Genomic DNA, 12,758 nt, shown 5'->3' with positions numbered 1-12,758 from the left:
AATTCTGGCGGATTACAAGGATGATTCTCTCCCCTTATTGTAAAAATCTCTTATCCTTTTAGCAAGAAATGAATGTAGATGCATTCATGAGTAGGTTCAAAGGATCTTGCTAATATAATAGGGGTGTCTGGTCCTTAGAAAAGCAATATGGAGTTGTAATTTCTTATTTTCTGCATTAAATACCAGTAATAGCATAATTTTTCTTTCTATCTCGTGTTCTTAGAGGTATTTCTTTCCCTGAAAGCGGAGAAGCGGTCGTTAGGAGCAGAACATTCTAACAAATTAGTTCTATTATCGAGATAATATCGAAAATCTTCATCGAGAAAGCATCAGTCGAATCCTTTATGGCGATTGAGGACGCAACGGAGGCAACTTGTCATGATGATCAACCCTCGAAACTGCTGTCGCTCGAGGAGATGTTTCGAGCTTTTATAACGAGCCAAACCAATCTGACAAGAGCAATACAAACCCTGATGGAGTCCATGCAAGAGACTCTTTGCAAGAAAAAATTTTCAGTCAGAGAAGAGGAGAGCGTCCATCAACACACTCCGGTGCTTTCGTACAAAACAATGGTGTGCTAGACTCTCTTAGTCTCGTCCCAATCCGAGATGGGATAAGTAGGGTCCAACGAGTTGAGAATACCATTATCCCTTCAGTGTTTACTGAAGAAGGGGAGGTGAATTCCTCGCAAGTGCTTGGCCCCCATATGGGGAGGGGAACCGCTACGGTAGTACCTCAAATAACCGACCATCCTAACTTAGCCATTGAGGTCGTTGGAGAGATCCACTTACATCATCATGTTAGCAGCCAGCAAGCAGTTCGTCAGTCTACAACCGACCGCCTCCAAAGGAGTCCAAATCATACCTTTGGGGTCAAACAATATCCGGATTAGCACCAATCAGCACTGCATCAATCTTGCAACTATGTTTTTGTGTTGCCCATGACGTTTGGGACTTAATACCGCCCCTTATACTACACCTTTGGGCTCAAGTGCTTTTTCCTATAGGGGTGGTCAGGCGAGTATAGATCAAGAAGGGGCTGATTTCGTCCAAGATTTACCTCCGATGCATACCACTAATGTTCCGCACCACCACAGTCCTCCTGATAGGATTCCACCTGAAGAGTTGCAGCACCACAGACCTCTTAATAGGTTTCGCGAGATACTCTACACCTGCCTCCTACCGCGGTGTTTTGGGTGTGATCGGATTGAGTCTCGGGTAACGACGGAGGATGGAGAGGAGGGAGATGGTAGCATCAAGAGAGATGTCAAGGAGTACAAGGTGGACAGCAGCAATAAACTGTCCAAGGACTTGAACCGACTCGTCAACAATTACAACTACGATGAGGCTGAGACATTAATTGAGGAGATTAAGGAGGAAAGCCAAATGTTTCAAGAGATTTTGAGGTTTAAGGAATTCTTGCCACCAAGCATGATCAGTCGGATAGTGACATAGTGTCTTGTTTGACTTATTGAGGAGATTGCAGCTGATGGAGCCCTTTGTAGAGACCTTGAAGACAATTGGAATTGGAAGGGTTGTTAAGGGTCTGCGAAAATACAATTCAGAGCAAATTTGCCTTCTTGTATGCACCCTCAGTGATAATTGGAAAGTTTTGGTCGATGAGTGGGTCAGTGCGACAGCTGCCATTGCAGATAATTCTCCAGCCCTTATCAATCTTTTTTATCGCGGATGAGGAAGGACTCCCATCACCTCCATTGGATGAGGGAGCTTTATTGGCTATGTAGATTACTTGCATCCAGCTATCTGAGTTTTTCGATGGAATGGATGACGATGAAAATTTAAGAAATAATGGAGAGTCTGACAAGAACTAAAAAAGAGAAAAAGGCATCCAATGAACCATAAACCAATAAGGAAGCAACAGCCTCTATGCCATCCCATTGTTACTGAAGATGGAGGGCAGGTGAGGAAACAAGAACTAGTGGTGAGGCAAACAAAGCTACAGGAAGTCTCTACTCTCCAAGCTAAGCCTCAAAACGTTCTGAGGCAAAAAGCATGCTTGTTGGTACTGACTTTGGGCCTGGGAGACCAGCAAGGCTGCCTTCTGAGCAGAAAGCTAGTGCTGAGATTAAAGCTAAATAATAAGACCTTTCTACCATACAGAGGAAGCCTCCAATGATTTCACAAGATAAGTCAAAATATTCTAGAGGCATTGGTTCAGGCCAAGTTAGAGGCAGCGAAAAGAAACTTCATGTGGGTTACCAGCAAGTTGAGAATGCAAAGAAACAGAGAACGATACAAGTGATAGAGCTGCATGATATACCAAAGCAGAGCCATCACCATAGATAACCTAATATGAAACCTTGAAACAATTTTAGGAGTTGGACGAATGGGCGTTATTAGTTGTATCAGTTGGCATTTTCGATTCCCTCACATTGCACCTTGGGGACAAGGTGAAACTAAAGGAGGAAATGTTACAATACCCGACGATACTGTAGCTCAGGTACATGTCAAAAGCTGATCAAAGGAGCAAAGAGATTTGACGTTAGGTTTGGATTTAACTAATGTAGAAAGCTAATACAAGTTGATAAAATAAATATTGAAGATATGATTATATATGGCTGATATCATCAAATTTAGCAGATTTGGAAAGATGGCTGATATAATCAAATCTTGGATATGATCAAATATGGCTCATATCATCAAATCTAGCAGATTTGGAAGGATGGCTGATATAATCAAATTCTGACAGATTACAAAGATGATTTTCTTCCCTTATTTGTAAAAATCTCTTATCCTTTTAGCAAGAAACGAATGTAGATGTATTCATAGGTAGGTTCAAATGACCTTACTAATATAAATAGAAGTGCCTGGTCATTTAGAAAAGCAATATGGAGATGTAATTTCTTATTTTCTGTATTAAATATCAATAATAGCATAATTTTTCTTTCTATCTCTTGTTCTTGGAGGCACTTCTCTCCCTCAAAGTGGACAAGCCGTCGTTAGGAGCGGAACATCCTAACATTTAGATACCATTACATTTTTTTTTTTTTTTCTCTTTTACACACACACACACATATATATAACTTGATTTTATTTGTTATCATCATATTAGAAAGCCAGGCATAGTTTAGATACCATCCATTCATTTATTTTTCATTCTTCTTCCCTTACCCTTCCAAGCATCACAATTAATGAACTAGCTGCATTCCATCACATTGACTTCTCTCTTTTTTTCCCCTTCCCCACTTATCCAAACTTACTCCATATAGGAGAAATCTTTGCATATGGGTTGAGCTCATCCCTGCTGCCTCCCTCTTCCCCCCACCCCCACCCCGACCCCACCCCCCTCCCTAGACCAAAGTAGTTTCCCACACTACTATTATTGGAACCCTAAGTGAAGGATCTTTCCTGCTAAATCAGCCATGATTTATGGCAACTGGAGGATGCCTAGCCTTAACTCCATCTATGCTGCAAACCTTCACCATCTCTCCACTCACATCACCATCATCCCTTATCACAACTTCATGCTATTTATGTAGCTCTCTCTTTCCTTATCACCAACCATTGGACTTGTGTCTTTTTCTTTCTTTTTCCTTTTAAATTTTAAGTGATAGTTGTGTTTCTTATCTTTTAGACTCACGCTTCAGGATGGTGAGTTGGCATTTCCTAGCCGAATCTAGTTCAAGGGAAGTATGTGATCACGGTTCCGAGTTAACTGTGGCAGCGGTAACAGATGATTCCTTCTAAGGTTTGAGTCAAGAAAACGTGGTTGGCCTTCAGGTTGCGCATAGAGTTTAGGAGGCTGGACCTGTTATGTTGATGACAATCCAACAATACTCAGATCAGACCTCTAGTCTACGTGTGTTCACCCTAAATCCAGCTTGACTTTGTTTATATAGGAACATTATTATTTTATCTGCTACTAAAGGGTGATTGGAATGTAAATACTCTCTATTTTTCTCTGTCACATCCACTTCTTCCTTTTATGATTTCATGTGTCTCTTGCTAGTCGTTTTCCATTTCAAGAAGCTAATTCTCTCCTTCCTTTGTTCCTTGTGCTGCTTTTTCCAAAAACTTGAACTATGACACCTAGACTTGGTCAAGTTCACCAATAGCTGAGGCCCTCAAGGAGACTGGGAAACAAGAAGTTTGGATGGTGGGTTGCTCTTTTCCAAGATCCCATCTTCCTAGATGTTTTGACTTCATAGACAATGGCAAGGAGTTAGAATATTTGCTGTCAAGCCATAAAGCATCTATAGGGCTACTTGTGAAATTAGTCCATGGCTTATGCTCCTTCATCAAAGTCTTTCTTGCCTCTTCATTTTTATATTTCCAGGTTGTCCCTCACATAAGCCATATAACTGATGATCAAGCTTCCTCTTTCTCATAGACTTTTGCTTAGCAAATCTGATGTTAATGCTGTTTATCTGTTTCCCTGTTGGACTATTTATTCAAGAGGCAATCACACACATGCATGTATGTTGGAAATGTACAATACTAGTTTAAATTTGGGAAGGTGCTATAACTTTAACTATACTGATTGCAAGTCTTGCATCTTGGCTACTTGTATTTGACTTGATAATGTTCTTTCATAAATTTTGTTTTTTGGATATTTCTATACTGTATTGTATCCTTAGTCTGCTAGGCCAAAGTATTTTCTTGGAGAAAAATATATGAGTGCTGATTTTGTATCATGATAATATTTGAGGTGGATTTTTTTTTTTCACCAAGCTATATAATGTTCATATACTTGCATTGTGTCCAAGACAGAAAAAAGTAGTACAATTTATGCTCCTTTCAGTATGTGGATTATGCTGTATGAGGTGAGATATGCATATCTCATAGGGAGGCTTGTGTGAAATGCTGACCTTGTGGCTTATGCCTTATATTGGATAGAGGTATTTGTGTTAGGCTCTAGGAAACATAGATACCGGTATTCGGTATGGGTACTTTATGTATGGATACGTGATACAGCAAAAATTGAAAAAATCACGATACGGATATGACTAGATATTTTATATTATTATTAATATTTGAATATATATAATATTTCAATATTAATAAAAATATATGAAAAAATGAATCATATATATAATATTTGAATATTAATAAAATTAAGATATCAAATCTTAACTAAATTTATAAGTATCATCATAAAAAACAAACAAATACTTGCAATTAACGAAAAAAACTAGCAGTCTAAATAAGTAGAAGAAATCAAAATAGTAATTCTTGATAATCAAGTGATAATAGTTTCAGATGCTTTATTCTCTGCATAATCAGCAAAAAGCTTCTTCTCCACATCTAGTTCATCAAGGATAAACTTGTAATCTCAAGAATGCAGAGATAGGAGTACCGATGCCGCACCGAAAATGTACCCGCATCGAAAACGTACCCGGTGCTGGTGCATGCCTGAAATAGGAGTACCGGTGCTTCATAGGACTCAGGCTTAAAAATTCCCAAGAAGTGATTTATCATTTCAATTTTTGTATAGCATTTCTGCATGTAGACTCATATTTCAATGTTGTAAGAAATGTTTAAACACTTTTGTACATGTCTCATTGCAAAGTGCTATTAACAAAGTTTGTGACCAAGTCTAACATAACACTTGAATCCTTCACCCTGCTTCTTGATGTGATCTTTAAATCTATCAAGAAAAACCATAGGGTTTATTCTTCACACCTTCTGAATGACTTGTCTGATGCCTTTGCCTTTTAAAAATTTGCACATGCTGTCCATGTTTAAGCATCTAGCATGCATGTCTAACTTGTGTCAGTGTCATGTGACATTGCTAAAAAGAAATGACAATATGTAATCCAAGATTGTTGTCAAGGAGAAAGTACATGTTACATGAAACGCTATTGTAGCACATCATTTAATCATTTAGTGTTTGAGCTAATTATGGTGGTGCCCAAGGTTCGCTGAATTGGTACCGGAGGTTGTACCAGCTGATGATCGGTTCAATAGGTATGGGTCCATATTGGTCATTTCAGGGTGTACTGAAAATAGGGAGAGGGAGAAAAGAAGGGGGGGGGGGGGAGAGAGGGAGGGCATAACAAAAACATTCCCTGCCATCACGGTGAGATTGGGGATGTGACCAATCTGCCTCTTGGGAGACCATTTGGACTCGAGATCATTGGCTTTGATGGGGGATCTAGGCAGCGAAGTCCACTAGTGAGTGGGTGATGAATCTGGGTGGCACCGTTCTTAATCCAAGTGGCCCAATGCCTCTCTTGGAGGCGGCGCAACTCATCTTGATTAGGGTTTATCTTGGGTTTCTCTCCCTGGCTCGAGGATGTTGAGTAGAAAGAGCAAAGAGAGGAAAAAGTTTTTTTTTTTTTTTTTTTGGGGGGTGGGGTGTGGGAAGAGAGGAGATGGTTGCGTACATGGTAGAGGAAGGTTGGAGGAAGCAGGGTAGGTGGGGGACCATCACGAGAGGGGGCACCGAGCCATTTGTATGACTATACTGGGCTGGTTTTATAAGGTTTCACGAAACCAAACCAAAGCGAACCCATGAATGTTCCGACTTGGTGTAGGTTCGGTTTAGTACGGACCAAACTGCCTTGGTTCAGATCGGTTCCGCATCAATGGTGGTGCCCCAAATTATAACACAAATGTAATAGTTCTGGTTTTGTTTTGCTTGCATCTGATGAGATAATAGGATGCTAGTTCATTCAATCTGTTCATGTAATATCATGTTTAACAGTCAACTATCCTGGTCGTTAAAGCTTGTTTCGCATGCTAGGACACTAAATCTGCTGCTGAATCCTCATCTTCTTTTGGTTGTTATATCATTAGAATCTGAATCTATTGAATAACCTTATCTTCACATCTTTCATGCTACCTTGATATCATTTCATAATGATCTTGATGCCATGATTGTGCAAAAAGATTTGATTTAACAACATAAATTTGCTGAACTTAAATTCATTGAGGCAATGAAAAGAAAGAATGAAAAAGGTTAAGAATGGGATTGGTGATGTCTGAGTGGTAGTGTGGTAGAACTGAGGTGGAACAATATGCAAAGTAGGAAGTTGTGGATGGCACCTTGTGAGTGCCAGAGAGAAGTTGTAGGGCAAGTGACGCCCCCTTGCCAGCATCAAGAAAGTAGAGGTAACTGGATAACAGTATTTTGTGGCCCTCTATTAGGCAGAACAATGTTATGTGATGGTAACTAAGGCTCAAAGGTGGGGAAGTGGACATAATTTTTGCTCGCAGACTTTGAGATTAGAGAACTTCAGGTTAGACTAGTGACTTTGAAATGAGCTGGGTGAACTTATTGCTCAGGGATACACTGAATCTTAGGTGACATAAATGAGGTTTCCACAATCCGTGATCCAGGCCATATCCTTGTAAAACTCCATAGCCATTACGACCTTGAGGTTTGTTCTGTATTTCAGTTTAGCATTGGAAGTTTGCACATTATCTGTATATAATTCAATAACGTTAGTTTAATTGTGGTGCTGCCCCTTTGTTGGATTCCTGAGTAACAGGTATAATTCTTGACGGGCATATTTGATGCCCAAATACCAATGATTTCTCCATCTGGAAAATGTGATTCATTTAAAGGGTACAGAGAGTGATTGATAAAGCTCATAATCCATGATCCTACAGTGAAGAATGAAAATAAACTTACGAAATAAAATTATAGGTTGGTGGATGTGGAGGGATGATTTTGAGGTCACATGCTGTTCGTACATATCTATAAAATTCGATGGAAAATCTTTTTAAGAAGATATTTAGGCCCAAAATGGTGCATGTTTTTAGATGTTGGGCATTGCAGAAGGTATAGGTGCATAGGATGATTGGGGCAGAGATTTTTATTCTTTAGGTGGATGTGGGGTATTGAAGGAGTCACACCAATTATGAGCAGAATAACCAACTAATGAAATAGTATGGCCATGTATGCTAGAATACGATGACCTTCCTCTAGGGAGAGGTTTGGATTTATGTGTAATGCTCAAGAAAAACAGGAAGGTCTTGAATATTATGAATAAGGTTACAAGAGAGGAGTTGTAGAAGTTAACAGTGCAATGGGTTTAGCTATGCATTCAAACTAGTGCTATTAGAAGCACTCATAAAGCTGATCCTGTGTAGCTGGTGAAGGCTAGCTGGTCATATGGTTTATTCTGCATCTAGTCTCAAACTTCGTAAAGTATATGTGCAATCTCAATTCCAACTTTGCAAAAATTTGTAACAGCCACTATGCTCAATAATTCATTTGGACAGGTAGATGTCCACTTTATTGACTCAACAAAAGGTAATCAGCAAGCCAGTCTGTCCTCTAAAATATCTACTACTGAAATACAGAAAGCATGCACAGTTTGTAACCTGAACATGCCATAGAATTGTCCAATGAGCGCATGCATATTCCAACAATTCACATTACTGGTAATAATAAAATGGTTAATAGAAAATAAAGTAAAACCTTGAAGGTTTGTGGTACCTGTTGTGCTAAATGCTGTACATATGCAATTGATTTGTGCAATCAATCCCTTGGATGTTTTCAACTTGTTCGCATGCATGCGAGAGAAAGAGCGGAGGGGGGGGGGGGGAGCTTTTATTGATTTATGGTAGGTATCTCTGTTTGTATACCTCTTGTTGGAAAAGTCATTTTATTTCTTTTATTATTGATGTAATATGGAGGAAGGAACACCTTCCCCTGATGGAATAATCTTTTATCAACATGTGCATTCTATAATTTGAGAACTTGGAATCTCAGACCGGAGACCGCTGAAGAAAAACTGCTGAAAGAAGAGATCAATCATCTGAAGAAGGAACTGAAAGAAACTGAAGGAAATTTGGGTGACAAGTCTGTGCAAGCTTCTGCTGAAGAAATAACCAATCTACATGATCAATATTTAAGAGAGAGAAAGACTTGGAGCTACTTGCACGTGAATTGGATGACAAGGTTCGGTTTGGGCAGAGAGCTGCAGGTGATATTAGGCCTTCTTCTGGAGCAGGCAGGATCGCTATGTTCTCAGATAGGCAACCTTCACATACTGGAATGTCAGAGGACTCGAGGAGTACAGAGTTCACGGAGAGACCACGGTCGCGTGGTGGACAGGAGACATATGGGTCAGGCCGATGGATGATAAACGGGGATCTCAAGGAATTAGAGAGAGGGGCTTTTTTGGCAGCAGAGATATGGGCAGGTACATTCTTTGTTTTTCTATGTTACTTTCTGGTGCTATTCTTATATTTGAAACTTTTGTTACCATGCATGGTATCACCTGTTTGATGCTGTGTCATCGTAAGATCTGGATAACCCACCCTTCGTAATTTATTCATTTAAATTCTGTTTGAGCTATCCAACTGGTCATTTTCCTTTCTGAGTCATTTGAAAAAGTTATGCTCCGTTGAAGGTCAACTTTATTTCAGTGCTTTATTTTTCTTATAAGATTTTAAATCTCGTGGAACGGGACTGTCCTGTTTTCTCATAGAATGGAACATGCTGTTATCCCATCCCATCCCGATACTTGGATAGAGGATGTCCCAAGACATCCCGATCGAAACGCTGGAATGCTAGCAGAGCAGTCCTGTCCCAACATATGGGATAATACCCCATCCCGACATCTCACTGGGACCTGAATCCTTGCACCTTGATCATCGGAACACCAAGTGTAATTATTACTGCTTCTAGTTAGTCTGTTGTTCTGGCTGTGAAAGAACTGAGCAGATGATTGGGCGATCCATTTCATTGCTGTTTGCAAAGATATGACTGGAGTCCATGTAAATTATGAAGTTAGTGCATCTGGTGTCTTTGTGGTAACATTCTGACAAAATTTCAAATTATTGATTCACAGGACCAACAAGGTATTATGGATGAAATCATCATAATGCTGCTTAGAAGTTGGCGGCTATTTCTATGACAACTTTTTTTTTTTGTAATGCTTGTCATTGTTTTCACCTTCGTTTTCCTTTTATTTTCAGGTCAAAGTCAAGGGAGAGATGGTGAAAAGCTGTTGCTTTGAATCCTTTTTGTTTTCATTTTTTTTTTCTTGACACAAAAAACAACATAAGCTGTTTTTTTTTTTATTTTCCTTTTGATCTTTCTTTCCTTTTTGTTTCGCTGAGTAAAGTGGCGAGAAATCATGTGCAACTGAGCTAACTTCTTGTCACGTAATTTATTGCTACCTTGGTGTGGTGTATTTGAATTTTGTTTTCCATGTCAAGGCAAGCGGCAGCAGCCTGTGACTCTTACAAGCGTAAGTGTATTTTGTCTACCTCTATGATCTAGTTTTATTGTGGTCTCTCTGTAAGCCATCCTATTGTTGAGGACGTGGTGTGTTGCTTTTAGAAGTCAGAACATTATATCTGTCGATGTTGTTCATCATCGAATAAGCATGGGCATATCAGCTATGAAGTAGAAAATAATTTGAATATTCTCTCTTTCATCTCATGTTTGAGGATTGTAATTGGTGTAAATTATGAGTGGTGCTATTAGTTGATTTGTGCTTTTTGTATGCATGTGCATGTGATGAAAATAATTGGTGTACTATGACAACAACTTTGTAGGAGCTGCAACAGGAAAAAGAGAGAACAAAGCAGAGGACCATAAACCTTCAGAGTCTTGGATCGGAGCAGCCATGGGTCCGGCATTCAGAAGTCGGTCAGCCGGCCGGTTCCATTTGCAGAAGATGCATGGTAGCCCGAAATTCCTGAGAAGGGTATTGCGAGCTGGATTGGCTTGTTCCCTTCGCAGATGTGTGGCAAGAGGGGGAATGTATGGTAGCCGAAATATCCCAAGGAAGGGATTGTGAGCTGGATCGTCCAATGTCGAGCTGTTGGTCCGCTTAATTACATGATTAAGTCTCCCTCCAACCATGTTTCTGGTCCCATAGACATGATGAGCAGCAACTGTGACCTCCCAAGCTTCTCTGAGCTCACCTTCTTGCACAGAGCAAGTGAACAAGCGAATTCTTTTGGAAGAGATGACAGGGCCTTAATCTGACCATCTTGGGGGGCAACAGTATAAATCATGGAGAGCGGTTCCAATTAGTAACCTCTAGGACTAATAGCCCGGAGTTTGAAAGGAGGGCGTACACCCTCCGTTAGTGGAGAACTAGAGGTTTACATGGATTCTCATGCCTATGAAGCCAATCATCTCTGTAGGAAGGTGAATGGTACTGCAGATTAGGTTGCTACTCATATGGTTAACAATGCTAGAGATGTTTTTTGGGAGTCTTCTACAGCCTTCTGCAGGCATCCCTGGGATATTTGGTGATAGATGAAAGTGGCTGCACTTAGACCGTGGCTCGACAATGTGGGTGGCAATTGACACTGCTTTGTTGGATATTGACCTCACCCAACCTTAATACGGTAAGTTTGACCTAACCTATTTAGGGTCAGGGGCGAGGATGGACATCTAAATAAAACCCGTATCAAGTTTGAGGCTGAGAAGGGTGATGACATATGCCCAACCCTGGGTATTTATTGAAATATATTTTTTTAATTATTTTCTTTTCTTAGTTTAAGATACTTTGGATTTTCTAAGGAATAATGTTTTTATGTGTTGTTTGTATTATTGTTAAAAATTTGACTTATTATGTTCTGTCTTGGAATATTAGTTTGTTTGACCTTATGTGAAGTATTGCGGTTTGATTTTCGGTTTTTTTCTTTCTTTGATTTATATGTTGAAATAAGAATAATTTTTCTAGTTTTACCTACCTCGACCTATCTCAACCCTCTTTGTCTAATTTTAGTCCAGGCTGCTTGGATGGGTTCGGAGATTTAAGCATACCCACTGGATGAGTTTGGGATGCCTCCATTCCCCCCGATTGGGTATAAAGCAGGGAACGGGTACGTGGTTCCCCATCATGGGATTGGTGCAGGTAATAGCATACTTGCCTCATACGTGCTCCATTGCGATCCCTAAGTAGAGAATTCATCTCAATAATCATAATAATAATTAAATAATAAATAAATAAATAAATAAATAAAAGATAAATAAATATTAAAAAAAAAATTGATCGTGTAATCAAGAGCCTTATACATGTGGAATCCAATTCATCCAAACCATTGATATTCAAATGCTAGAGGCGGGGCTTGCCAAGAAACCATGAGTTGCATGCAATGTGGGGTTCTAATAGGCTAGCACAAATCCGGCCGGTACCTATTGGAGTAGGCCTTTTGTAGAGGTAGCTCTCAAGAACTTTGACGTAGAAAGGGTGGAAGGATGAGCAATGTTATTTGAAGACATGATGCAACCAACCTGTATAGCACAAGGCAATTCAATGCTCCACAGGGATATTGATTTTTTTTTTTTTTTTTTGGAAATTAGGTGAGTCAGTTTGATGCTCGTCAGGTATATTCTCTCTCTCTATATATAATTTTATATTTTAGATTAGGTGGTGCTAATATCCATCGTTCTACCCTTATTCCCATCCCATCCCTTGAGGCTGACTCCAATTGGAGCTGGAGGTGATACCATTCAAACTTCTTTCTCAAGCAGCAAGAAGTGATGCCGTCCAAACTAAAGTCCAACTGAACCCAAAAGCTTAAGTTGATTACAGAAAGGGTCAATAATACATATCAAGCTTAATACTTCTTACATCTAGCCTAGACCGTACACATGGAGGAGAAAATACTGGCTGAAATAAGTCAATATATACACAGATAATTAAATAAATAATTATAATGGAGGGATTTGAACTTGTGATTTCTGGCAAATATGAGCTCTATGTTATGCAATGATGAAAGCTTAAACTAATGGGGAAAAGATATATCATTCTGTGATCAGAAAGAATGGTTGGGCAGCAGGAGGTTGCATGTGAAGAGATGTTACGAAGGAGCCAA

The 12,758-nt window shown here is 39.6% G+C and overlaps 1 protein-coding gene and 1 pseudogene across 1 annotated transcript in view; both read left to right on the top strand.

The window, feature by feature from the left end:
- LOC105051271 (eukaryotic translation initiation factor 4B1) overlaps nt 1-10,291 on the top strand; it is a 16,934-nt gene extending 6,643 nt beyond the window's left edge. The window contains 4 exon segments of the mRNA XM_010931612.4: nt 8,683-8,813; nt 8,816-9,024; nt 9,027-9,115; nt 9,894-10,291. Coding sequence (XP_010929914.4) covers nt 8,683-8,813; nt 8,816-9,024; nt 9,027-9,115; nt 9,894-9,918 — 454 coding nt within the window. The 3' untranslated portion in view covers nt 9,919-10,291.
- On the top strand, nt 269-2,628 carry LOC109506227 (probable mediator of RNA polymerase II transcription subunit 26b; annotated as a pseudogene).
- Nucleotides 10,292-12,758: the final 2,467 nt, after the last annotated feature.

Source organism: Elaeis guineensis, chromosome 9 (assembly GCF_000442705.2).
Source record: "Elaeis guineensis isolate ETL-2024a chromosome 9, EG11, whole genome shotgun sequence".
Lineage (NCBI taxonomy): Eukaryota > Viridiplantae > Streptophyta > Magnoliopsida > Arecales > Arecaceae > Elaeis > Elaeis guineensis.
The sequence above is the reverse complement of the archived record's forward strand: the minus strand, read 5'-3'. Positions and strand labels throughout refer to the sequence as shown.